Raw genomic sequence first — 27,916 nt, forward strand, 5'->3', positions numbered from 1 at the left:
CACCGTATGACGTGGTGAATGTAAAGGTCACAACTTGTCCATGAGAGCATTTTGGAGTTGTTGGACTGTGTATTTGATGAGTTTGATGAGGGAAAGCCGGAATACCGTCGGCTTACATTGAGCTGGCACAGCAGATCCGAACTCGGCAGCGGCCTCTAAAAACAGCTTGCACCGACAGCTCAAGGTAACGAACCTATTACTAAGACTATAGGAATTATGACAATGGGTGAATTTGCCAAAATGTTGAAGTATCCCTTTAAGGCTAGTTTTGATACTTAAATAAAAAGATTATGTGTCTTTGTGTGGAACTCCTCATTTTCTAGGTCACAGCAATCAGCTCTTACAGCGCGAGTTTTCCCCCTTATTCTAACCAAGTTAAGATGTCCACAGAGAGCAAGTCAACCCAAAACAAAGTAACGTGGGTAGGCGGGGTTATAAAAGGACTCTCGGTTCATAAAACACAGCCCTGTGTTTCTCCTGTCCTTTGAAATGGCTCTGAGCTCCAGGCACTTCTTTTCTGGTGGCTCCACGTCGTTTTGCTTTGATGCACATTATCATTTTAGTGTCCACTGAGGCAGACTGTGCTGGCGGAGACATGCCACAGTCTGACTCTTTAAGCTGGTCTCTCCGCTGTTCCAGTGGCCTAGAGGAGCCAGGAGGACTTGACATTGTTGGGCCATGAGCTTGAGTCAGACTTTCAGCCACCCACTCGCTGTGACCCACATGTTCAATGCCTTCTTTCCACTGGTGGTAGCAGCAGCCGGCCCACACATCCTCTCTGCTGTTCAGCCATGAGTAGTCTCAGTGGTAACTGTTAATGTGCTTTTATTTCCCCTGTCAGTAAACAAGTGGGTGTGTTGTTTTTATGAAGACCTATGTCTGTCATATCCCGCTGTCTCTGTGGATTTGTCGTAGCAGCTCTGGTTGGAATATGATATCATAGGACATTAACAAACTGCCAGAGTAGATACAGCAGAGTCACTGGCAGGTATTGAATAATAGATATGTGCAGGAGGTGGTTGTTTCAAGCACAACCTGAGGCTTTTATTCTTTATTAGCTTTGTCATTTTAAAGCAGAGGACAACCTGACAAATCAACGACCACTGATTTAGCCAAACAGCCCCATAGAAACCCATGACAACATCCTCTACTACTGCTATACCCATGTTGGTCCTTTTTTTCTCGAGAATCCCCCCAGCAAACAGCCGGGGCTGGAACTGAATCCAGGTATTTAGAATTTCACCCTATTATAGCTCACAGTGAGATGCTCTGAGATCAGATGTTGATGGTAAGGTGTTCTCCTCTCGTATTATGACACACCCACACACATTTGCAGTACCAGGCAATTAAGGGCAATTATCATATCGGCTCATTTGTTCTATGCATCTCAGTTCCACTCATTAGAAATGGTCCATGGTCCCAGGAGCCGAAGAATCAGCTGCTCTACTCTGATTGTTTTTACTCCACTTAGATGAAGAATAGTGTAATCTAGTCTAAGTCATTCCACTCACAGGGACAGCAGAGATGCTTCAATCAGGATGTTAGTTGCTGATACTGACCTCCAGTCACGCACCTGTTCAATGGCTAATACTGATCCAGTCATGTTTGGTGTTTTCATGTAGAAGGGGGTTGGTCAGTGTGCTGAGCTGAGGTTAATTTCGTGGCTCGCATGCCTTTATTCAGATGGAATAGCCAATAGAGATGGAAACTGTGGAGAGCCTCAAGGGCTGCTCAGACATCACCTTTATCTCAGCCTAATGTTCTTTTACCGCTCCAACCTTAAACACATCACACTGTGAGGTTATGTCACTTTGTTTATTCGCTGACTTTGACAGACTTCCACACTGAGGTGATACTTAAAACTAGCAGGACTGCAAACATAGTTGTAGGGTTTTACCGTATCTGCTTCATCTGGTACTGACTTGGATGACGGAGTTCTTTTCCAGTCATGGGTGCTGCCTTCTACTTCAATTTGATTCACAACGCTGATTAATTCTTATAGTGTGTAATCCTGATCATAAAGAGCTCCGTTTCTTAAACCTTTTTTTTTTTTCTGGTGATCCTCTTGAGAAGGTGCCAGCCGTTGTGACCCAACAGCTCCATTTTCTGTATGTTAGTGCTTATCGAGCACGCCTCCTATGCCATCCTTAGGTGGTACTCTTGGATAATGTTTGATCCAGACTTGATCAAGATGGTAATTCAACAAACTCAGAAACAAACCCTGATCTCTGAGTTGATCTACCCTCAGATGAGAGACTCTGAGTTTTCCATTTCAGAACAGCAAATTTGAGTTAAATCACTTCTGAGTTGGTTGACTCAGAGTTCAGTGTGAGCAACACGAGCATGAAAGCCATCATTAATGGAGCCCCAATACAATGAGTCTCCATGGCAACGGGTAACAACAGAAGCTCCATGTACTTTAAGTTCTCCATCTAGAAATCCTCTGTGCTTTAACTTAGTTGTAGGGGAAAAGAATTACCCCGCTACTGGACGGTGTGACGTTTGGCCCAATAGGGCCACAGAAAAGTAAAAAGCTAGATTTTGAGATAGATTCTTAATATTAAAAGATTTATGTCATACATTTATTCGAAGGATGTCTTCAATTCTTAGGTTTAAGTCACAAATGTAACATATTCAAGGGATAGATTTATAAAGTCATCATTTTAGCCAATGGTTGGATGTGTTATTTAGAAGTGAGATAGTCATTCAACCTGAAACGGTCTATATTTAGGCTGTTGGATTGATGATTTCAAATGTTAGTGCCTCATATAATCTGACACAGATGAACACATTCTATTAGAATGGTTAAAAACACTGGCTTTGTGTATTTTGACACATTTCACAACTTTGACAGGGAAAGAATATGCAGAAATGTGCTGATGAGATTAGTTTGTGTGACTATGATTACGCTGGACAATGTTTTGATTGTTATTATGGTTTAACCCTTAAATGGTGTCATGAGTCTGCTTGCTTGGTTATTTAGAAAAATGCTGAGAATAATGACAGTTTAAAGTGTATTTCTCACTCAAAATACAAATATTAACTAGCATAAGAAAAATACAAAACAGTACTGCTTTCAAAAGAATTCCATGAATGAAAAGTTTTCCTTTTTTCTGAAAGACAGTTCTTTAGGTCAGTATTGTAAACCTGAAGGCCTTTCTGCAGGCATCTCTGTTCTACTGAGTGCAAAAACAGATGTAGCCTTTCATCAACGATGTTGTGCACAGTCTGATATAGAAATTATGATTGCAGTCAGATTAAGTGCACAGCACCACCAAGCAGGGCTTATAAATATACTCTGTTTTGATGGTTACAACCAAGTAAAATACTGAAGACATTATGACAATAAAAAACCAATGAGGAAGAAAGAAATAAAATAATAGAAGAGTAATGAATGATATTTGCCTGCTCCCTTTAACTGCCTATAATTGGTATCAGTGTCAGCCTTGGAACTAGCTTTTTAAAATCAAAACTAATTGGTCATTCATGTTCTGGGGATGCTGCCCCTACAGCTGCTTTGCAGTGGTTGCCTTAATGCTTTCATATTTTGATTCCTCATAGCTTCACATTCAAAGTTTTCTCTCTGTTGAGATTTTATTTAAGTACCAGAGGTGGCCTCTTCTAAACAAGTTCCTCCGTCACCCCTCTGTGTGCTCGCTCTGTGAAAGCTCGGTCCCCAGTGTCACCTCCTCTGTGAAATACCAAATGCCAGTCTGTCAGCTGTAATTACAACTCTCCTCCTTGTTAACAAGAGACCGCGGGGCAGAGCAGGGACGAAATTAGATGACAAGTAAGACTGGAGTCAGGAGTGGACAACAAGGTTTAAGGGTTAATGAGGAAGTCTTTGTGTGGCATTTCATAACGGGGCATCGTTAGTTTGATCTTTGTTGCTGCTCAGCAGGAGGAGATGTTGTTGGCTTTGTGCAGGCATGCCATGGACAAGATGAAAAAACGTTATAATTCAGTCTATCTTTATTTTTGTAGCAACATAACATAAGAAATGTTATTTCAGGATACTTTACAAAGAGAAGGTCCAGACTGTAGCCTTTGTGTTATTATTTAAAACATGAATCCACCATGAGCACTAAGCACCTATTAGAAAAAGTTAAGCAGCTAAAACACTGTCCTTTTAACAGGTGGAAACCATCAGACTTATGTTGAACAGTCACTCAAACAGCTAATGCTAGTCAGATAGTACACGTGTGAGCTAAAGCTAACTAATTGGCACTGCTGAGCCAACAATTGAGCAAGCTAATGCTAACATATTTGCTCTATCATGGGAGCGATTGTTACCACTGATGGCCATCTCCAGCTGATGGATGGGATGGAGTGAAGTCAAACCTCAGCACTACCCTGCCATCATCAGCTGTCAGCCATCGACTTGAAGGGAAAGACGGACAGGATGTCAGACACGCCTAACACCCTGAGCATGCACAGCAGGAGCGGTGATTCTGCGCTGCAGCGTTTACATTTCCAGCTGTTCAGATCTGAAACAAGTTTACATTCATAAATGATGGAAGAAAATCCTCGGTCACACTGCTTATGGTCGGGTTCATGTAGTTTCTACATGACTACCTCACACTACCTCAAGCTACGACTTATATCTACTTTTCATACTTTAAGCCACAACACAGCTTGTAATGTGTTTCCATAAATGACCACTTGCAGCGTCAGCAGCTGACTGGACAGGAAGTAGAAATTTAACATATAGAAAGGAAGCCAGTCTCAAATCTTTGACTGTCTGCTGGAGACTAAGACCAGCCTGACCCAGATCCCACCCTTCCCCTTGATCAATGCCTGGCCAGGGCCCAAGGGGGGTCAAAGACCAACTTCTGGCACTGAGGGGCCATTTATTTAATAAAATAAGGGAGAAAAGTTGTTAAAAAGTGCGATTCCAGCCTGGCCCAGTCTGCAAGCTCACTGTGATATAGTTCAGTGAGGGATGAGCGAGAGAGAGGGAGAGCAGCACGCTTTTATCACATAAATGGAGGAAAAAGACAAAAACTTACAATGATCATGAGTTAAAATTGGATCTGAAGTCTCTGATGTCTAGAGAGATGTATTTTTATCTGTTCAGGCTGTTGTATTATAACTCCGTTTACTAATGAAGTGTGTGAACAACAGTGCAGGCTGTAGTCTCTGTTAATAGAATGATTCTCATATAAAAGCTCTGGACTCTGATTCAGTGTCTGGCATATGTGCATCCACTCATCTTAACAGATTGGAATTGTGGATTGTAATTGGCCTCCCTGAGGTTGTAAACATGCAGGGACTTGGTAATGGATTATTGGGGCGACTGTGGCTCAGTAGGTAGTCGTCTCACAGTCAGAAGGTTGTGGGTTCGATCCCCAGCTCCTGCAGTCACGTGTTGGTGTGTCCTTGGGCAGGACACTGAACCCCGGTCTGCTCCCACTGCTCTGTCAGTGGCGTGTAAATACGGGTGTGGATACATGTGAATGGGATTAGCTAATGCTGAAGGCCAGTTCTCCAACCTCAGCCATCAGTGAGGGAGTGTGTGAGTGGATGGTTGTGAATGGGTAGGTGTGACTAAACTGTGAGCCTGATTTAAGCTCTAATCAGGGTTCCACTCACAGAACAGCAAACCTGTGTGAAACAAGTCTGATAGCAGCTTAGGATCATTTTCTTATGCCAGTTTTTTCTTCTAGTTTGTCTTTTTTACACATTACTGTGGATGACGGGGATCAGTGTTGCTGCTGTAGCTCTGATTTTTGTGTTATTATCTATTAATCAGTCTTTCTATTTATTTTTGTCAAGAAATAAACAAGGCATGTCTTTGGTGTTTTAAACTTTGTACTTTCTCTGGCGAAAAAATAAAAATGCTATTAAATCCAAACGACATGGAGTTAATTCTTCCCTTTAATTGTTTAAGTGTGTACAGAACCACCAAGAGTAGCCAGTGGTGAAGCTTTTCGTTGACTTAAGTTCTTAACACAGTTTCAGAATCGCTCCCTTTGAGGCTCTGAAGTCAGCTGGACCTGGCTCAGTTTGGAGCTCAGTTTGCTCCGCCTGGAGCAAATCCAGTCTGTGGCAACAAAAACAGCAACCTGACATCCTGACCGTGTTTTGTTTTTGCTGACTACACTTTAGTGCTATTTTTGAAGCAGGATGGGTGCAGACATGGTTTTTGCTCTGTTACATGTTGTCAGAGATTTTGAGTGGACCTTTTGAAATCTCAGTTTGCTCTCACCACAATCATCTCTGTCCCTGGTTTGTGCATGTGTGTATTCGTTTCTGGATGATTCACAGCCTGATTTGAAATGCAGCATCCTTGTAGACTATTTTGAAGAAGCAATTGATATGACAATAGGTGAGGCTACAGGGGTGCACAGGGAGGTATTAAAATGCGACAGTGGTGCCTTTATTACGTACGTTATGCTAACTCATCACAGGTGCTCCCATTCAAGTCTAGGGCCCCCCGTTAACTATTTATCAGCCTGAGCATTCAACATGGCTACCCACAGTCTTCTATCTCCATATGGCTCCCAGAAGGCTCTAAATCACAGAGAATGGAGGTTCGCTGTTCGAAACGCTGCAATGACTGCAGGTCAGCTCCACCAAGATATTCATAGCTGTGATGGATGTCCGGCCTCTTTGGGCTGCTGCCTCTGAGGAGACTCAGGAGAGGAGGCTCCGTTCCTCTTTACTCTTCGCTCTGCTTCACTGTTTGATGATGGAGTTCACTGAATGTCATAAATTCATAGTAAATAAAAGCTGTAGCATCTTTAGTGCTGGGTTTCAGGAACATGTATTTGTGGGACGTGAGGAATTACAAATGCTAACAACAGTTGTTTGAGAGTGTTAGCGTTGTACCGTTGCAGTAAAAAGTTTGTGAACAGAATGGTTTTATTTGACTTTGGACTAGCAGGGCAAGTGTAATTACATTAGAGAGAAATGAGAGAACAACTGTGTGTCTGTGGTGTGATGTTAATTTGAGGGCTCTCAAAAGGTTAGAATTTTGGTCCCCATTAATCTCAGCATTTGTTGTTAATCGCAAGCAATCAACTTTTATAGAATTTCATGTCAAATTTTCCATGTAAGATTGTAGACTTTCCTACTGTCATAAACCTGACTTCCTGTTTGGACACAGACCTGCTTTTATGGGTTGATCCAAGGTTTTAACATGAACTTGCTGTTTTTCACACACTTTGAGTGGGTCTGTTATTAGTCGGCATGTCTGGGGTCTCCTACGTTTCAAAACCTGCAAAGATTTTTAAAATCTTAACGTGTGCACCAGGTTTACTTAAACAAGTTAAAAACATGCTGTTTTCTGATAGAGGAGGATTTCTGTGGTCATTTTATGAGCTAACACTGCCGCCTATAGGAGGTGCCAGGACACTGCAAAAGCTGAGTGGAATGAACAACCAAACCAGCTGTTATAGAAAACACAGGACTGGCGGTCTTTTTAAAAAACAGCATCAGGGTGTCTCTACTAATAACTGAGGCGATTGCTGGAGCAGAGACCCTCCTGATACCTTTAAAGGGTAGAATCAATAATCCTCATTAGTATATCCATTGAATGGTTCTGGTTTTATCATATTTAACACAGCAGCGTCTCTCTGTAAGTGGCCGTCATTGTAATTTAAATGACAGTGTCAGATTTCCCTTTAAATAGTTTTCTTTGTCAACAGTCTCTCACCCGCAGAGTAGAGAACAATCTGACACAGGGCAGGAGTAATTGCAGCGTAATTACAGACCTTTCCTAAATTGGATTTGAATTGCATGCCAGGTGTGACCCAGAGATGATGTTTAAAGGATCTGAGAGCAGGTTAAAGCGCTGTGAGGTCAGCGTTGTGCAGAGACTGGGAGGACAGTACAGAGCGGGGAATTTCAATATAAATGTAAAACAGTCCAGGAGCCACAAACAAGAGCTGTTCTATTTATTTTGAGTCTGACACTTCAAGGCAAGCACGCACATGCGCGACGGCTGCACGCACACACACACACACACACACACACACCCACACACACACACTCGCAGCAGAGAGCCTCTCTCTTAACAGGATGTGGCTTACATGGTCAGCCTGTTGATGATTGCTTCACTGTCTCAGCAGACCCTTGTTTTTGATTGGCTTCTCTTCAAGCCCCATGCTACAAACAAAGCACCAGCAGGCTAGAAGAAAACGGTGTTTGCCAAACTTTTTTCTTTATTTGTTTCAGCGTTGACACCAGCTAACTTATTCAGAACACTTCAAAACCTTGGTACAGGTCTTTCATGCTTAGCCTGTGGTCAGACTGCACTTTTTAAGTACGATTGTAGGATGATCCAACAATCGCTGGCTTTGAGAACCTTCAGCCCTGAACATAGAGCAGCAAAGTGAATGATGAGCAAGGCCACATCTGCTATACTGTACTACAGAAAACGGACTGCCTCCATTTCCTTCTCCCTTGAAACCTCTGACTCCTGGTCTCCTCTCTTCTCTTCACAGTTCTGGACATGGCACGACACGTTCCTCTATACCGGGCGCTACTGGAGCTGCTGAGGGCCATTTCTACCTGCACAGCGCTGGTTCCTCTGTTGCTGCCTCTCTCTGGAGACCCTGGTGAGGACGAAGAGGAGGAGGATGAAGAGCGCTCGGAGGGACAGACCTCTGTTGGGATGCTGCTGGCCAAGATGAAGACATGTGTGGACACGTACACCAATCGCCTCAGGTGAGAATAAGAGAACAACACTTAGGCCTTGTGGTAATGACTATAGTATGGATTATACACATAAATGTTAAATCATGTTTAAAGAAAACCTGACACATACACATGATTATTGCTGAAATTATGACATAAAGTAATGCTTGATATAATTGTCTGATCAAGTCAAGAACTTAACTAGGACTGCTCTGTCATAGCAGCATTATCATCTGGGTTATTTAATTGATACTGAGATCAAGACTTAAAAAAAAAAGGATTTCTTTAGAGCTTAGCAATCAATGTCACTGTGCAGTGCATTATGGGATTTGTTGGGATCTGAACTGGTTGGAACCACCACATTTTACCAGAGTATCTAAATAAAAGTCACTACATGTGTGTGTTGGGGTTTCTAATAGTGCTAAAAAGTAGTTAAAAAAAAGTGGTACATCCAGAAACAAGCTCCTACCTCAGAAGCTACACTGAAAAGATCTATATTATTATTATTGGAAAGGTAGGGCCATGTGAAAACTAAAAGAAGACTCTCTTTGTGACTGGGACAACTCTTATGTTTCCAGTTTGGGTGTTTTAAATTTCTGGAAGCCCATCTACAGTTTACCGCTGGCTAAGGACATGACCTGGAAGTTAATAAAAGTCAGAAACATATTTGCAGGTGAGCCTGGTCATGTGACCTCCCACAGATGTCATCATTCAGCAAACATTTTGGTTGACACTTCTTAAAACAGCCTGGTACCTCAGCCTTTGTTGGTAAAATAGAAATGATGGTGTCCATCATGACAGAGGCATCCTGATGGGCACCGGCTGGTTTTTAACTGCCTGAAAGACTGAGACAGAACGAGTCACCACTGCTTCTGGAGGCTGGCCGTCTTAGCTCAAACCCCTGATTATTGATTGATATCTTTGTTTTGAACATGTAAATGACAACTTAAAAACAGCTTAAAAAGAACAAAAAACAGTAAAGAGAGAGAAAAAACAGGAACTTTGATCTGCACATACTTCAGCATCTCAGTGTACACGAGCTAGAAGGAGTGAGACGAAGTCTAAACTCAAACAGCCAGTTTAGAATATGAACTTAACCATTTAAGCACACGTCCCTACTGTTCAGTGTCTTTCCTGATGAGCTAGTGTATGTTCTGTAAAACTCCTTGATGACAACAAAACATTGGTTTACTGTTTAGTAAATAAATCATTAGGAGTGCAGTTTTTAACAGTGTCCTCATCCAGGAGCAAACAGAAGAGATGGGTGAAGCTTAGCGGTGCTGGTCTACTCATCAGACTGTTTCAATGGCGGCAGAATTTTCATACTCAGTCTTTAAACACTTCTAACACTTGAACACTGGGAGCACTTTGATGAAAAAAGGAATAACTAAGAATACATCAGTGAAAAATATAGTAATATATACATTAATAATGTATAATTATGAAAAGCTAAGCTCTTGGGACAAAAATATAACAACACTGAAACATGTACCACATGACCGCCTATGGACCAAAGGAATGCAGCACAGAAAATGGTTGGATTTTGATTATGTTGTCTGTAATCTTCATTGAGACTCAAACTAGATGAATCTACCCATACTAAAACCTACCACACCCATATCTTCTCCCCTCTCTGCAGAACTGCTGTACCTGAAACATGTCTAGCTCTGTGTAAACCTGACATTAAAATGCATCCAGGGTGACGTGAATGCACCCCGAGAGGCATGGAGGCACATTTAAATGCAGTCATTAAGCTGCTTCTGGAGCTGGTCAGGGACACATGTCAAGGAATATATTGTATTATTGTGGCTATAAAAGTCTTTAGCCTCAGCAGGATAGGAAACAATGCCTTTCCTTTGCATTATATGTACTACGTACACACAAAGATGTGACCCACACCGTCTCCTGCTGAGTAAAGTCTCCTCCTACCTCACAGCTCTGGTGCTCTTCCTGACAACATGCTGTGCTGAGGTTAACATACATGCACACTGCATGCATACATGTCAAAGTGCCTGATTATACATGCTGGTTCTGCTGATATTTTTAGAAAATGCATGTCATGAATGTTGCAGCAGCCATCCTGTGGTAGCACGGTTCATTTAAGGTACCACAAAGAGAAAACCAACAGTTCCTCATATTTCTGTCCAAGGCTACCTGTGCTCTCTGCTATTTGTAAGATTAAGCAAAAGTAGTTGGCTGTACTTCTTTTAATTAATTGCCAAAAAAAAGTGAACCTTTCCAACAGTAATTGAGTATCACAGACTGATTAAATGTCTTTGCTTGTGTTCCAGGTCAAAGAAAGACAAGAGTAAAGGTGTGGTGAAGACGGAGAGCTCAGATCCAGAGCCAGAGGGTTTGACTCTGCTGGTTCCTGACATCCAGAGGACAGCTGAGATAGTCTACGCTGCGACCACCAGCCTTCGGCAGGCTAACCAGGGTATGTACACAGCGCATACTGTTTAGTCTCACACCATAGCCTCTTCTTAGGTAACATCAGCTGATCAACATGAACTCCAGGTTTATATATAACATGTTTCTAGCCAGAGCTCCTACCATAAAGCAGAAACAGGCCTGACGTCATTGTTGTGTCCTTGCTTCTCCCCTGACTTAAATGTTGGCTTTCATCCAGTATTTTTATTTCCCTTCTCTCATCTTGATCTGAATAATTCCAGCAGGTCTCCACTCTTCATATTTGTCTGTCAGCTCATCTGTTGTCTGTGTCCTGCCCTCCTGGTGCAAGGACAAGAAAATGGGTCTCTAAGTTTAGCTTAACAAAACCTCTGAAATCCCTCAGCTGTTAATGATTCTGCCCAGTGATCTGATCTCAGAACGCTATCAGCCTGGTTTTGAGAGCTGAACTTGGTGAAGGCACTGCCTGAAACCTCTTCTGATGAAACATATGTCCTGTCACTCTCTGAGTCTTTAATAGACTGTGTGAGGGCTTCACCAACACAGGATTTGATCAGAAAAAGAGTTTTCTGGAAAACTGACAGCTTCCATTCAGTTGGTTGGTTGTGTGGTCCAAAAGCTTGGGTCTTATCAAGATCATCCTGGTCAGTGAGTCGTGCCCCTGTGTGCTGCTGACCTCTTGGCCAGGTCACCCTTGTGAAGGAGATCTGGATCTCAATCTTTATCTGGTTAAATAGAAAGAAGAGGAGTTAAAGACCATGTCTCCTGGTCATTAAGTCCAGACTGGCAAACTTTTATCCCCTCACCTCAGTAAATAAACGCTGCATGCTGTCATACTGGTAAATGACATGGCCAGGGTGGATCGAGGGATCCTGTTAATAGTTACTAATATAAATGAATCAAAGATGATAACCTGAGGTTATTTCATAGGCTGTGTGAGTTTAGAGTTATCAGGATCACAGAGATCATATGATCAAAGGCAGGTGCATGCTGATCGTCTCTCGATTTATTTATTTATTTATTTATTCATTTTGTTTGTTTTTTAGTACAACATACTTTAATGAAAATAAAATGGCGCCCTGTATCTTAATGCATACAATCCCCTCCAAAAGTATTGGAACGGTGGGCCTAGTTCCTCTATTTCTGCTGTAGACTAAAAACATTTGGGTTTGACACAAAAAGATGAATTTGAGATTAAAGATCACCATTTCAGCTTTTATTTCCAGGTGTTTACATCTAGATCTGACACCAAACTTAGGAGAAAGCTTTATTTGTAACAGAACACCACCTTTAAAGGTGAGCAAAAGTATTTGAACAAATAGACTTAAAACAGATTAAAGTGAATCAGACTTAATATTTAGTTGGAAATCCTTTTCTTGCAGTAACTGCATCAATCCTGTGACCCACTGACATCACCAAACTTTAGCTTTCTTCCTCTGTGATGCTTTTCCAGGCTTTCATCACAGCCTATTTCAGTTGTTGTTTGTTTTGAGGGTTTCTCCCTTCAGTCTAATCTTTAGCAGGTTAAATGCTCTATAGCAGGGGTGGGAAAGTGTGGGAAAGTGAGCCTCCCTGAGGAGACAATAATTTATTCCATGGCCCCCCACCACTGTAGAAATAAGATTTAAAAAATGTAAACAACTTTATTTTCAATCATTTATGTCTCATCTTTAAACATTTTTATTGTAAACATTTAAAAATTTTGGTTTTCATATCAAACACCTATCTTATCCAGGCATCAGTTTTAGTTTCATTATTGAACATGTTGCATACAAGACCTGATTATTATGCTCTAATTTAGTAGGAACTATAAGTCTGCATCTATGCAGATGATGTAGGATTACATAACAGCAGGTAATCCTCCACCATCAGCCTTGTCTGCTCCTCACTTTTTATCATTGTTGGTACCAAAAATCTGCTTTTGTACAGGCTGTCTCAGTGTTTACAACACTAAATGTTTGCTCAATGTCTCAGTCACCTTCAGTGACTGAAATTCCCTTAACCTCCTGTCAAAAAATACCCCTGGTTTGATCACTGGATTATGGGCTTTGGTCTCAGTATGACCCAAGGGTTTACCCCAGCCTTATCCTGTCATTAGTTTATAGATCTTTGCAAATTAAACACTGTGGGCATCGAGTATCACCAGGACCAAGGCAGGAAAATCCTAGCTGATGTCACTAACAGTAGATGTTGACACCTTCACTTCTGTCCTCTGGAGGCTGAGGAAGAGGCAGAGAAGCCCAGTGACAGGGAGGAGACAATGGATCAGCCATACCGATAAATTAGGACCTGAAAGTCAAAAAGAGTGTAGACGCTGTCAGGAAAAATGACAAAAACAATGAGCTTAACAAATGTATTAACCCACCTGTCATATCTGTCTCAGAGACCATCCAGCATCATGAAGTGCTTTAATGCGGACTCTTTCATTTTCAGTCAGCTCTCCACATTTTACCATTTTGAACAGGAATGAGGAATTTCAAACTGAATTCACCCCAAATCTGAGCCGGCTCACTGGGCTTCTCTGAGAAGTCAGAAATGAATCAAGCATAACATTCAACCACTAAAACTCATTTTTCTGTTCAGGAATGACTGTAAATAACTATAATTTGACATATTAATCAGAAATATTCATGTGCTTTACTATTTTTTCAGGTTTTTTTGTAAATCAGTAAATTTGAAAATTCATGGATAACAATAATAATTCTATTTTAGCATTAAAAATATCATTTGGGTTAAAGAGCTTCTACATATTGGTGTATTAACCATTGCAGAAACATAAAAAATGATTTTGGTAATTACCAATGCTGTTAATTTAGGGCAGCTGTGGCAGAAACCTTACTTTGGTTAGGGTTAGGGTGCTCTAATACATTTGTTAAGCACTGTATTTAGAAGGAGGAGGGTATTGAGGATTCTCCTGCATGTCTGCTTTCACACAGATGTTTAAACTTTCCAAACAATTATGCTTCTTGTGTATCTGGGGGAGATTTCCTCTCTTGGTATGTTTTCCCTGGTATACCAGTAAAACCAGCAGCTATCACGCAGAAAACATGCACCCAGTCTGAAAATAATTAATGTGCCAATATCACTGCTCCAGGCAACCAGTCATATCCTAGATAGCGTGGGCCTTGTTCCCCACATAACCAAGAGTGCAGATGGCGTTCAGATGATCACAGAGATGGGAGTTTGTGGGAATCAGCATCCACGAACCATGAGTAATCAAATCAGGACAAAGGCGTATCATCCCAGCCCTAGTAGAAACACAAGTCGACCCAAGGTCCTCTCCACTGATTATTCAGGTAATAAACTTTTAGGGGGTAGTGAAGACTGCGCTCTCCTAATGCCTCATCTTAAAAAACCCCTCCACAACCTTGAATGTATTTTCAGATTCACATTGATCCTGATGGACATGCATGTTGAGCTGCTTTACAAGATTTAATCTATTTAGTAAACAGCGAAGAACCCATGTTTTTACTTGTTTTATACGTGGACAAATAAAGAGAGCAGATTCTGCTTGGCTGCCATTATTCACCTAAAGAAAGCAGCGCCATCAATAAAACGTCTGCTGCATGATGAAGCATTACACCTCCCCCATTACCTTGTTGCTACACAGTACACATTATTAATCATCTCCCTCCCGCCCATTTCCTGGAGCTCCCTCCAGAGAATTTTTATGCTCACTCACTTAGGACAGAAGGAGACAACTGTTAGACCTGCTGGATGTAAGCCTGGGATGTAGGGGGTTATGGGTAAAGATTAATCTCACTTCGTATGAACAGATCTATATGATAAAGGGCCTCTGGAATCACACATCACACAGAGTTACACAGGGTGGGGTTTGCCACATGAGGGCCATGACCGATGTATAATCATTTAATTAGTACAGGGACTCTGAGAAATATGTCTCTGAGTGAAGCTATGAGCAGACGGGAGCAAGACGATATTGAGTGAGGAGAGGACGGATTAGTCTGAAGCATCGATGTACCCACGCTCACTGATGGGACGAATAAATGAGGATATCGGCTCTTTTATGTGCACTCCTGTGTGCAGATCTTCTGCTTCCATCAGTGGAGTCTCTTCATCTTGTTTATGGTTGATGTGCAAATGTATGATCTTCTTCTTAACCTTGGAAAAATAGAAGACTGACTGTTTAATAAGCCACTGTAGTTGGTTTGACAAAAATAGAAGAAATATCAGCAGCTCTAAATGTTTTTAGTACAGATTGTTTGAAGGATGATATTAGGCTCACCTTCCTCTGATGCTCATGAAAACAAGAATCAGAGAGAAAGGGTTTAACTGTTGCAGTGTTCATTCTAGCAGCACATCAGCGTCACAGATCTCTTAACATTGCACGGCATCAGACAGCCATGTCCACTCTGCAGCTGTTCTATATTTGACCCCCCGCCCTTTTGATTTCAGTTCCTACTTTAAACAGGCTAAAACCTTCTGCTTTTTTTTGAATGTGGAGAAATGTGGATTTATACTGACGAGTATTTGACCGGAGAGCTGAAAGTTTTGCCTCCATATGTACACTAGCCAGAGTTTACTGTTGCAAGCTTCAGTATGGATAAATGCACAGCAGTCTTCTCTTTGTGAATCAAGCTAACAAAAGTGTCTGCAGATAGGTCTTTAAGTTAACACTGGTTTTATTACAGTTTACAGAAGAAAATCAGGACTTTTTAGTGTGCTGTGCAGCTAAAAATGTTGAGATGTGATTTGTGATCCATATCATTCAGCCCTATGTAAATGTGAACACTGTCACAACACAGAGCAACACTGCCTGACCTTTCTGATCTCCTGAGCTGGAGGCCTCAGACTTACTCAGCATTTATCTTACCTTAAAGGAAAGTTTTAACACTAAGCTTTACGCAGCCTCATCTTAAGGAAGAAGAGGTTTAGAAGAAGCAATTCTACTCGTCCTCCACACTACTAGTTAAGATTGACAAATATCAGTGCAAGGATTCCAGCCAGTTTCTCACTGAAGTGACTCTTTAGAGAAGCAGCCCTCAGGCGGGCTGTCCTTAAAGGATTTTTAAAGGGAGGACGTCCTGAAGTGGATGCTGTTCTGCCCCGGTTACTCTCTGGATTCCCTCAGCTCTGCTCCTTTCTCATTATCTTCATGATTTTGTCTCCTTTCTTCCTACCAGAGAGGAAGCTGGTGGAGTCTTCCAGGAAGGTGACAAGTCGCCCTAAGCCCCAGTCCAGTCTGCGCTCTCTAGAGGAAAAATATGTCGCTGCCATGAAGAAGCTGCAGTTTGGTGAGTTGAAATAACATTTTTGTTGACGATATGAACATTTGCACACAGAGATTATATTTTTTTTCCTTTTACATTCATACTGTGATATGCACAAAAGATCCCAGTGATGTAAAAGGAAAATGCACTGTGTTTTTGTGCTTTGATAATAATTTCAATCATAAAATCACATCTATTATTTGGTTCCCTGGGTCTGTTTTCAATGAAAAGCCCTGCCTACTTTCAGCTCTCGGGGCTGAGCTCTCTGACAGCAGCTCTGACGCACACGGAGGTACAGCGACAGCAAGTGGAGAGAGATCAGCTGCGGTGACACCTCTCTCTATAAGCTCAATAAATGAAGATGTCGGTGGTAGCAGGGATACACACTAAAATTTGTCCTACATGAACGAGCGTCTGCCTCAAGCATCATTGTATGACGGCAGCAGGGCTGCATGCACGTTTACATTTTACAGGCAGGTGTCACGCTGACTTTGCATGATCAGTTTTCTGTGTTCAAGTGAAGTGCTGCAGTAATGTGACATCAGACAGGCTGTCATCTCAGATTAGTCAAAGAAAACAACAAACTTGCATGTTTTGGTTCCTCATCAAGGGAACAAAGTGGCGGCATGACGTCTTTCATGTCGAAGTCTTTCACCACACGTCCTGCAATGCGACTATTGCTAATGCTTGACTGCTGATAGTTAAAACAGTAAATTGATCTGTGCCTGTTAGTTTAACGTGAAGCAACCGCAAAGCCGCGGCTCGTCTGTGGACTCTCTCTTTCTCCTAAATACACAATCCTCTGTCTCCATCTCCTGTCTGATAGGATCCATGATGCCTCTACTCTGAAAGAGCAGCAGACTCAGGCTCCAGTCCTGTCCTGCCCATCACTCTCCATTAGACCATGTCATGATTAATTACACCACTTTTGCTGTCTTGTAATTGATTTTGTAAGCAGCTTGATGTTTGAAGTCGTTGCTAGTGATTCGGCTGTCAGCTTTGTTGCCTCAGTGCAGACAGAACAGTTCAGAGACTACGGCTACTCTGTAACCTACTCTGTCTACTCTAGCCTGTGCTCTTTTTCAGGCATTAAAGGCCAAAGGTTTGATTAGAGAGAAGGTTATATTTTAGACTCACATTCACTATATGCAGTAGTTCATCACATGGTTATTGATTTATTTAGCATTTGAACAGTGTTGAGGTCCATGTTGACAGTGTGAATCAGTTCTTACCAGTGTTTTTATCCATCAGAAGGAAAGAGACGCCTACTCTGATGTTGATGATGTAAATGAGAGCAGCAGTGGGACCTGAGTTAGGAGACAGCCTCGGAGTGCTTATTCTGTCAAAAACACTCAACATTGATAGTCACTGAGAAATATGCAGGAGTGCATGTACAAAATGACTCACTGATGTTCAGTGGTTTTGGCTTAATGGGAGCATTTACACTGTTCAGGAGCTCCTTTGTCTAAGTAACCCAGTGAAGGTTAACGATTCAGATTGAACCTGCTCTTTTTGCGTTTTTTATTCTGCACTGTCTTAACCCATTACATATGACACAGTGGTTGTGTGTCAGTGCATTTTAAATGAGCCTGTTGTCTTAAAGACATGTGACCAGTAAACTGCAGCAGGGTTTACTGAAATAAGTTTAGCTTCTTTTACCTCCACATGTAAAAGCTGACGAATGAAAACGTGTTAAAGTTGAACTCAGACGATGGCTGATGATCTGAGCCAGGGGAGCAGCATGGACCACCGCAGTGCTGAAGAGAACAACAATGGTGATGACGGAGATTATGAAGGCTAGGTGGATCAGGGACACGAAGAGGAAGATGATTTTATAAAAGCTGTTCATGAACTTTAAGGCAGAGGCTGTTATTTACAGTTAACCCTCTGAGGTCTGAGGGTATGTCCTTTACATTATTTTTTAATTCACCTTTTTAAGGTACTTGTAAATAACACAACACTCAAAATGTTTTATATCAAAGGTTTCAGGACAGTCTCAGCTTCATGAGCACTGAGGCCCATTTTGTCCCAGAGGGCTGTGTAAAGAGTTGTTTTAGCCCAATTTGCTTGAATTTTGACATCCAGTCTTTGAACATTTTTGAATCTCTTGTGCAAACACACCTTGTTTTAGTGCTTGAAATCATTCTACCAAAGTCTTCGCTTCACAAAGTGGTGGAATATATGAATACAATTATCAGTAGAGGCAGAGACTTGTCTAAAATGAAATGTTGTATTGTTTCTTGAGTTTAAATGTGTTCTGTCATTCTGTTTTCATCAAATGTCTCAAAAACAAAATGAATGAGGCTGAAAAATGACGTCAGCTTTGCTTCACCATCATCACAGATCTGCAGGTCTAATTCTCTCCTCTTGCTCCGGTACAGTTAGGTCTAAAAGGGTTCTTTCTGCCTGGTCAAATAAAAGGCTAGAGGTAATACAGACTCTATGATATATTGAAAAGTAACTCCAGAAGCTTAACTACAGAAAAAATGATTTTTCTATGGTTGAGAAGTGAATAGAATGAAACTAGAGGGACTGGCAATAAGGGGAAAATTTGATGTCACAAAATGCAGTGTCTTTAGCCCAGTTCAGACCAAAGATCTGAGACACAACAAGGCCTATGTTTAACGACAGCACTTCACAGTTGTAGCTGTCTGAATTGAGCTTCACGGTTAAAAAAGAACTGCAGTTGGATTTTCCTGCAGTCAGTCTGGTTTTGGATGTTGCGTGCAGATTAAACTGGGATAAGTATCTTGTTTTTATAGAAAATAAATACTGGTTCAAGCAGGTTTTGGTATCCCTGATAATGCATTGGAAAACACTCTTTTCTTGCGCGTACCGCTTGATGGTGAGTTATATTTGGTGGCGTTTCTGGTTGCCAGAGGCTACTGGATCATGGCTAATAACAAACCCCTGATGAAGGTCCAGTGTTTACAGTAGTAGCAGTTTATGAATAATCATAAAATGGTATTCTGTCTGTCTCTACTGTTTCTCCAATAGCTTTCTAAAACTGATCTTTTTGTTTTTCAGACACCTTTGAGATGGTCTCAGAGGACGAGGATGGAAAAGTGATGTTTAAGGTCAACTACCATTACATGTCTCAGGTGAAGAACGCCAGCGATACCAACAGTGCGGCCAGATCCCGTCGCCTGGCCCAGGAAGCAGTCACCCTGTCCACCTCTTTGCCCCTGTCATCATTTTCCAGCGTCTTCGTCCGCTGTGACGAGGAGAGACTTGACATCATGAAGGTCAGGTTCCCGCCACTTCTATTGGGTTATGATGCAAACTTCTGACATGGCGTCAAGCTAGCTGTTGAATGACCGTGGTAGAGTTATGTGTCGGTGCTGTGACGTCGTTAAAACATGGTACTAATGTTGAATAGAAGGGGCTGTACCCTGTTATTAATAGAAAACGCTATTTTTGAGAAGTGAGTCAGACGGCTGGAGCACGGGCGTCTTCTATGAGGATGTTGTGACGGGTTGTCAGCGTCTGGTGTTTCTATCCTCGGACTTGTCATGGACAGCTCTTACTCATTCCCCTAGTGACATTTCATAAATGGCTCTCACCCCACAAGTTAATTAAAGGCAAAGTCTCCTCCGCTAAATGTCAAAATCCTCACTGCTTTAGCTTTGTTTTTGCAGGAGTCTGTGAGGCTTTGCAGCAGCACGCCAATAACTCAGAAGAAAAATAGAATAAAAAGCAGTGTTTACAGCCATCTTTTAAGAGCGTTTTTATTAGTGTCAGTTCAGTATACACTCTCAGGAATCTCTCCAAGAGGGAAGGGACTACAAGATAGAAGACAGGAGTTTATATTAGTCATAGAAGCTATTTAAACCAGGTATTTAGGAGCAGGATGCCAAAAGCTTCATTTTAAAGCTGGAGCGCAGACCTTGAAGCAAAAATGAATTATTTTTTAAAAGTAGGACGAAGATAGTGGTTTTTAGGACTTGGCCACAATATCAGGTTCAAAAGAAAAGATCTTTGCCCCCAGCCACCAGTCCTGCCACTGTTTTTGTTATGCAAACATCCTCATATAAACCTAAATTAACTTTCCTAAGAAAGCGCTGCCTCAGGGCTAGCATCAGCAGAAAGGGGGCAGTGGTAGCTGAGGTGGAAACCTCATGATCTGTGAGGGGTCAGTACATCTTTGTACCTCGGCCCTGCATCCTTCCATTAGTACCGATGCATTTGTTCCACCCTGTGACAGCAGTACGCTTGGTTTTAGACATGAAATGCCTCGCCACCAGATTTAACCGACTTTGGTTAGAAGTGCAGTAAAAGTGTTTGCTCTGACTGTTCCTGTCAAAATAAACTTAATGCATGAATGGTGCTCAGCGCCCTCAAGAAATATTGCAAGTGTTGTTGCCAGCTCATCTCAATGTTACAAACCATGACAGCACTACTCAAGACCAATGTAGTGGTTTAGACAAGTGTCAGGATGTTTGTACTCCTCTGAAAGAACACATCCACACTGCATCCCCTCAGTGTGTCCTGTAAGACCCCAGCAGGCAGCATTTAGCTCCAACCACTGTCTGAGGACAGTCCTCCACTCTGACTGACTGATGTGGAGCCTAAAGCGTTAAAACCTCGGGGGTTGTTCCCTTAGTGAGGGTGTTAAACCTGCTCCAAATCTGCACCTATAGCATGGGCAATAGGACTTAAAATTCATATCACGCCCTGTATGATAACAGTGTTGAATTGTAGTATTACAAAATTGACAGTGATAATGCATTTTAAATGCATATTTATGTCTTACAGCAATCATTCTGAACTCACGTCTGAGCTGAAGATCACAGAAAACAGATTTTAGAAGTCCCTCTGTTCACCTCTTTGTAACTGCAGCTGTTTAGGCGAGTTTAATTTCTCTCCCGAAGACTCCAGTCGTATTGATTTTAACAAACACAAGCAATAAATCGTTCTATATTATAACCAACATATTAGATCGATTAAACGTGAACTGTTCTTTCCTGAAGGCCAGGCCCATAAGTTGATGATATTAGCTGGTGCATGCATCAGTATGAATAACTTTGTTTTCTCTATTTAAATCACAGTATTAGATTGACTGATTTGCATTATACTACCTGATAATCGGTCATTTTTACTCGTATTGCAGATGTAATGAGAACTGTTGTACTGAAGGGAATTATCTTCTTTATGTCTGTCGGTTTAATTAGAAATAGAAATATACAAGAGTGAGGGGTAAACTTTTTTTGGTAAACTTTTCTAGAGAAAATTGAGGCTTTAATGTTTGCTGGATGTAGAGCATAACATCTGTGCTGCAAATAAAAGGTGTTAAAGCGCTGACACCAGTTCTGGTTAAAGGAATTTTGCACCCATTTGTGATTTGAAACCCGCAGTAGGACTTGTTGGAATTTAATCTAAACTTAAATTGATTGATTGCTGAGCCAGAATGCAGCCCATAGAAAAATAAATTACATATCATGACTTTGCAGTCACAAGCCCTGTAATTGGTCCGCTGGATTGCGGTGAGTGACTGCTTTTCTCTGAGTAAACTCAGCAGATCTACTTTTAAAAAATCTGACAATACTGTAAGTCAGTTTTCTTCTTCCATGTCGCTCATGTCTTGTTTGCATTAATGTGCATTTTTGGCATTCAGATACCAAGTAAAAGCACTTCATTACATCCATTATTATCCAGTAGAAATAAGTCTACAGTGGCCCAACTCTCACACAGTTTCCATAGATTGGTGTCCCTCCATGCTGTGTGCAGTGAGCTTAATTAGTCAATAGCTGAGATGCAAGCAGAGCCTTTTTAACAGCTTTTCTCCATCATATTGTTATAAAAGGACATGTTGATATTCTTGTACTGAGCTAATAAATCTGTTTGGGTCTGGTTAGATTCAAATGAAAACTCATTTCAGGGTGTCAGAGGAGTGGTGATGTGTCGTTCAGCCTGATCTGAGAGCGGGCTTTTCGGTCTACATCAGGAGCTAGCTCCCGTTTCAGGGACTTTTTTCTTTCTTGTATCTTTGTTTTTGTTTGACAGATATAATGAAGAGTCAAGACAGGCTTTTATTACTGAGCTGAGATAAAAAATTCAGAAACTCTAAAAAGCGCAGATTTCTTATCTCTACTAGTGAAGTTGATGGATATTGATAACTTCTTTACAATAACCGCAGTATAATCTACTGCTGTTGGCTATTTAGTGGCTCTGACTCTAAAATAATATGTTTATTTGTATTTTTCATGGTTTCCAGCACACAAAAAAGTAGAGAGAGTATTGCAGGACCAGGAAACCACTGGTTCTCAGCGTTGGGTGAAGCAGAGCTACTCTGTCATGCTCAGAGGTGCAGGTCACTAAAATATGGCCACAGCGTAGATTTGTAGTAGAAATTGGACTTTAATGCTCATGGCTGATAACTGATTATTCTCTCAGGTTTTTCTGATGAATCTTGTGATCGTGGCTTTCTAACAACTCACTGCTGAATCCTAAATACCTACAGCCCTGCATCTGTGGTTACTTTAAGGTTTTATTTAGTCATTTATAGTGTTTACTTCTGAAGATTAGCACAGGAATTCAGGACTGATTACAGTCCTAAGTGCTTGTGTGTATTTGATAAATTAGCCTATTTCACTTAGTGAGAAAATAAATGTTTTTCTAGTAAATGCTGTGAGCGCTGTAGAAAGGACGGCTCTCTTTGGCTCAGCTAATTTCACCCTTTAGCCTCCTGGTTAATTACATTGTTGTTGCTGTGGAGGATCTTAAAATCGAGTCAACACCATTTCTCCATTAATATTTTGCCTTTTGGCCCTTGTTCAATCCATATGTACCGTTATCAGAGCGTACTCCTTCTTTAATTAACCCTCCTTCACTGAGTGATTAATAACTACCTTTCTCAGGCTGCTTGTATTAAAGCCCCTCCTGTCGCTGCTTTCAGGTTCTAATCACAGGCCCAGCAGACACACCATATGCCAACGGCTGCTTCGAGTTCGATGTGTACTTTCCCCAGGACTATCCCAACTCTCCTCCTTTAGTCAACCTGGAGACAACGGGTGGACACAGCGTGCGCTTCAACCCTAACCTCTACAATGATGGCAAAGTAAGTCCAAAAAGTCCTCAAACCTGTAAAAGTTAGTTTGATCAGGGGTGTGTGAACGTGATCCAAGTTTAACTCAGTATTAATGTTGGTCTAATCTGTATTTATATTAAAATATATATATACAGTGTTTAACAAATTTATTAGACCACCACCCAAAGTCAGGTTTCTGCCACAGCTGCCCTAAATTAACAGCATTGGTAATTACCAAAATCATTTTTATGTTTCTGCAATGGTTAATACACCAATATGTAGAAGCTCTTTAACCCAAATGATATTTTTAATGCTAAAATAGAATTATTATTGTTATCCATGAATTTTCAAATTTACTGATTTACAAAAAAACTGAAAAAATAGTAAAGCACATTAATATTTCTGATTAATATGTCAAATTATAGTTATTTACTGTCATTCCTGAACAGAAAAATGAGTTTTAGTGGTTGAATGTTATGCTTGATTAATTTCTGACTTCTCAGAGAAGCCCAGTGAGCCGGCTCAAATTTGGGTGAATTCAGTTTGGAATTCCTCATTCCTGTTCAAAATGGTAAAACATGGAGAGCTGACTGAAAATGAAAGAGTCCGCATTAAAGCACTTCATGATGCTGGATGGTCTCTGAGACAGATACGACAGGTGGTCTGATACATTTGTTAAGCACTGTAGATTTGGTGCACATCACCAAAAGAGCACCATACCCATGATATGGTAGGATACACATTTTGGACTGGCCTTGATGTTTGAACATCAGTGTATTTTTGAGCTGTGTACGTTGCACTACTGCCCAAGGCAAATTTCTCCTTGGGGACAATAAAGTACATCTTATCTTATCTTATCTTGCCTGAGCACAGACCGGAACCCTGCTGAAAACCTTTGGGCTGATTTATAGAGGGCTGAGGACAGCAGAGGTCCTTTAATCTGACTCATTTTTAGCACTTTTGAAAGGAAGAGGCCAACTTTGGCTGTGTCCAGGTAAACTCTTCCACAAGAAGGCTGAATGTAAACTGAAGGAGCTTTAATGAAGTTTTAGTAGGGGTGGGCATTTTTCCAGGTTTTTGCTCATCTGTTTGATTATTTCCTCCTAAATGATTTTCATGTTTTTTCTACTGGATTGTAAATGTTATTAGTGTTTATTAGGGTGGGAAAGGTTCCAAATTATATTTTGTTAATTCACTTTTTTCTACACCACAACAGAGTGTCATTTTAACAGAGGTGTGCATTACTAACTCATGCAGTCTCTGCATATTAACCACTGTCAGGGTTATTATAGATGTATCTTTGCATGAATAAAGGGTGAAGTTAATATTAATGACTGTGAAAACAGATAAATGGTGCGTTTAATGCATAACACTGTGTGAATAGAACTCGTGATTGTGATTGTTATGAGAGCTTGTATGTCATCACAGTCGCCTAAATGTGTTTTCTCTATATTTCAACACTCAGTAAATAATATTTTATTACTTTTCCTGACTGTTGCCTTCCAGACTCATCATAACCCTAAAAAGAGATGTAGACTAAACATGTGTAAACTGTCCCCATGAATCATACACGGTGGAGGACCGTTCCTGGTTAGTGTTAACACTCTGAGCATTCCCCTCCCCTCTACTTAAGAGCCGTGTTTGAGCTCATCCTCAGACCGTACGTGTCCGCTTTAATTATTCAGTTTTTGTGGTAAGCTTGATTCCAACTGTCTCTAACATCATGTTGAATTTGAGACGATGGTGTTTCTGTATTGCCCAGCTTTCTGAAAATACTGGTATCATATGTGTAGTTTTGACATGTTGTCTCTATAACGGGAATGAGAGAGTAGACTTGAAGCTAGCTTTTATTCCTCTCCGTAGTGAGCGTGCTTTTTCAGAGTGAGCTAAGGAAGAACTTGCCTTGCCGTCCATTGAAACACAAATATTATGGTGTAGTGTTAAATCAACCCAGCGTATCTGAAGACCTTCCAAGTCTGTCAGATAGTGAAGTGTCATTTAAGACTCTCATCGAGGAAGTGGACACTCAAGGATTTCTACAGACATGTAGGAATATGTGCACCTCCCCCACTGTGGGGTCAAGGTGCTGGAGCTCACCCCTCTGCTGCACCTCATTAAGCAGCCCCTGACAGTCTACATGTATTTCCATAATGGACCTAGACAGCTGCTATAAGGAATACCTGGGGCTCCACATCAGGGCCACAGACAGCAGCAGATGCAGCAGAGCAGGCATGGGGCAGAGAACTGTCCATCTCAGGTGCATGTCGTCTCGTCTGGAGCCATGCAACAGGTTTTTGTTTCAGAGATTTGAAGAAGCTGAAAAATCCTGAATAAGCAAATAAAGACTGCAGACAGTGGAATACAGTTCATCCGCAAACTGTTTTTCCACGTTTTGTTTTGTCACAGCCTTGTTCCTAATGGATTAAAGTCATTTTTTACCTCAAAATTCTACACACAATACCTCCAAACATGACAAAGTGAAACAAGTTAGTTTGAAATGTTTGCAGATTTATTAGAAATTACAAAAACATTTTAAATCCTATTTCTATGCAACGCCGATTAGGCCTCTGATAAATATCTGTACTCCAACATTTCAAACTAGGTGGAAGGACATTGAACTCTCCAGTATGAATAATCCTCCAATACATGCAATGCTGGCTTATAAAAATCTAGGAAGAGTTTTAGATACTGTGCAAAATCCCTTGATTAAATCCCAGTTAAATATTTGGAGAATAATTAGAGACGAGTTCAAACTAAATGACAAAATACAAATAATTCAGTGGTGTGCTTATGATCCGGGTTTTAAACCTAACTATATGGACCATGGATTTAAGTCATGGATCACAAAGGGAATAACAACGTTTCTGTCTTTGGCAGAAAAAGGCCAATTTAGAGACTTTGAGTATTTAAAGAGAAAACACGGTCTTGAAAAAGTGGATTTTTACAGATATCTTCAGGTAAGAAATTATTTCGACCATAATATAAGAAATGAATCAGACTTTGAGGATCCAATACTGAAATTATTTATTGGGGCTTACCAAAACTGTTCAAACAGGGGAATCATTTTTAAACTCTACAAGATCCTTATGAAAAAGAAATTACATACAACAGAATATGTCAAACAGAAATGGGAGAGGGAGGGTAATATTTCAATAACAGGTGAAAGCTGGTCAAATATTTGGAATTTTGTATGGAAATGTACAAACTCCCAAATATGGCGTGAATTTGATTGGAAGTGTTGTATTCGTTTTTTTGCGACTCCAAAGCAGAAAGCACATTTTGCAGGAGGGGACACCAAATGTTGGAGGCAGTGCGGGTCTCAGGAGGCCAACCACTGGCACATTTTGTGGGATTGCCCAGGGATAAAATCATTTTGGTTAGAGTTTCATAAAACATTAAAATCCATTATTGAATCAGACATACCTCTACATTTTGCTACCCTATTTTTTGGAAATGCTGATTTCCAGATTAGGAGTAGTGATAAGTATCTTCTCGGCATGTTGACTTCTGCCTGTAAAAAGGCTATTACTAGACGGTGGTTGCTTCCTGAACCCCCCACAATACAAGAGTGGATTAATATTGTAAATGATATTTATGCTATGGAAAGAATTACTTTTTGTTTACATCTATAAAAAGATATTTTTGTTAAACTATGGACCAACTGGGTCAAATATGTCAAACCCATTCAGAGAGACTTTTTGGAGGTGACGATTTAAGGTATCTCACCTCTTGAGACTATTTATGGTGTATTTTTGGTTGATCTTATGTACACACTTTACCTCTCCCAAGTTGCACTTAGTTCCTTATACTTAAACAAGAAAAAGAAAAGACTGAATTGCAGAGGAAACTCAGTTACTCCAGTATGTATGTGTTGTGCTCTGATGTCTGCCTTTCAGAACTGAAAAATTAAGAATTTAAAAAAAAAAAAAAAAGAAAGAAATTACATAAACAAAAATATACTGCATACATAATATTCACAGCCTTTGCTCAGTTCTTTGTTGACGCACCTTTGCCAGTGATTACAGCCTCAAGTCTTGATGCTACAAGGTTGGGCAGTTTCTCCCATTCTTCCTTGCAGAACCTCTCAGCTCCAGCTCCTGGGGAGCGTCAGCGCACAGCCATGTTCAGATCTCTCCAGAGAGGATTCAGGTTCTAGTCAGGGCTCTGACTGGGCCTCTCTAGGACATTCAGAGTTGTCGTGAAGCCACTCCTTTTTTTTCTTGGCTGAGTGCTTGGAGTCATTGTCCTGTTAGAAGACAAATCTTCGCCCCAGTCTGAGGTCCTCTGGAGCAGGTTACCATCAAGAATGTCTCTGTACATTGCTGCATTCATCTTTCCCTCAACCCTGACTAGTCTCCCAGATCCTGCTGCTGAAAAACACCCCCACAGCATGATGCTGCCACCCCCATTCTTCACTGGTGGCCAGGTGATGAGCAGTGCAAGGTTTCCTCCAGACATGGTGCTTGGCATTCAGGCCAACATGTTCAATCTTTGTTTGATCAGACCAGAGAATTTCGTTTCTCATGGTCTGAGAGTCCTTCAGGTGCCTTTTGGAAACTCCAGCCAGGCTGTCATGTGCCTTTTACTGAGGAATGGCTTCAGTCTGGCC

The 27,916-nt window shown here is 41.1% G+C and overlaps 1 protein-coding gene across 9 annotated transcripts in view; it reads left to right on the forward strand.

Moving 5' to 3' along the window:
• birc6 (baculoviral IAP repeat containing 6) overlaps positions 1-27,916 on the forward strand; it is a 195,757-nt gene that overhangs the window by 139,450 nt on the left and 28,391 nt on the right. For all 9 annotated transcript variants that reach the window (XM_041789459.1, XM_041789462.1, XM_041789463.1 and 6 more), the window contains exons 65-69: positions 8,448-8,670; positions 10,932-11,077; positions 16,194-16,304; positions 19,308-19,525; positions 23,176-23,337. In XM_041789459.1, coding sequence (XP_041645393.1) covers positions 8,448-8,670; positions 10,932-11,077; positions 16,194-16,304; positions 19,308-19,525; positions 23,176-23,337 — 860 coding nt within the window. The remainder of the gene's footprint in view (positions 1-8,447; positions 8,671-10,931; positions 11,078-16,193; positions 16,305-19,307; positions 19,526-23,175; positions 23,338-27,916) is intronic.

The sequence above is a fragment of the Cheilinus undulatus genome, linkage group 6 (assembly GCF_018320785.1).
Source record: "Cheilinus undulatus linkage group 6, ASM1832078v1, whole genome shotgun sequence".
NCBI lineage: Eukaryota > Metazoa > Chordata > Actinopteri > Labriformes > Labridae > Cheilinus > Cheilinus undulatus.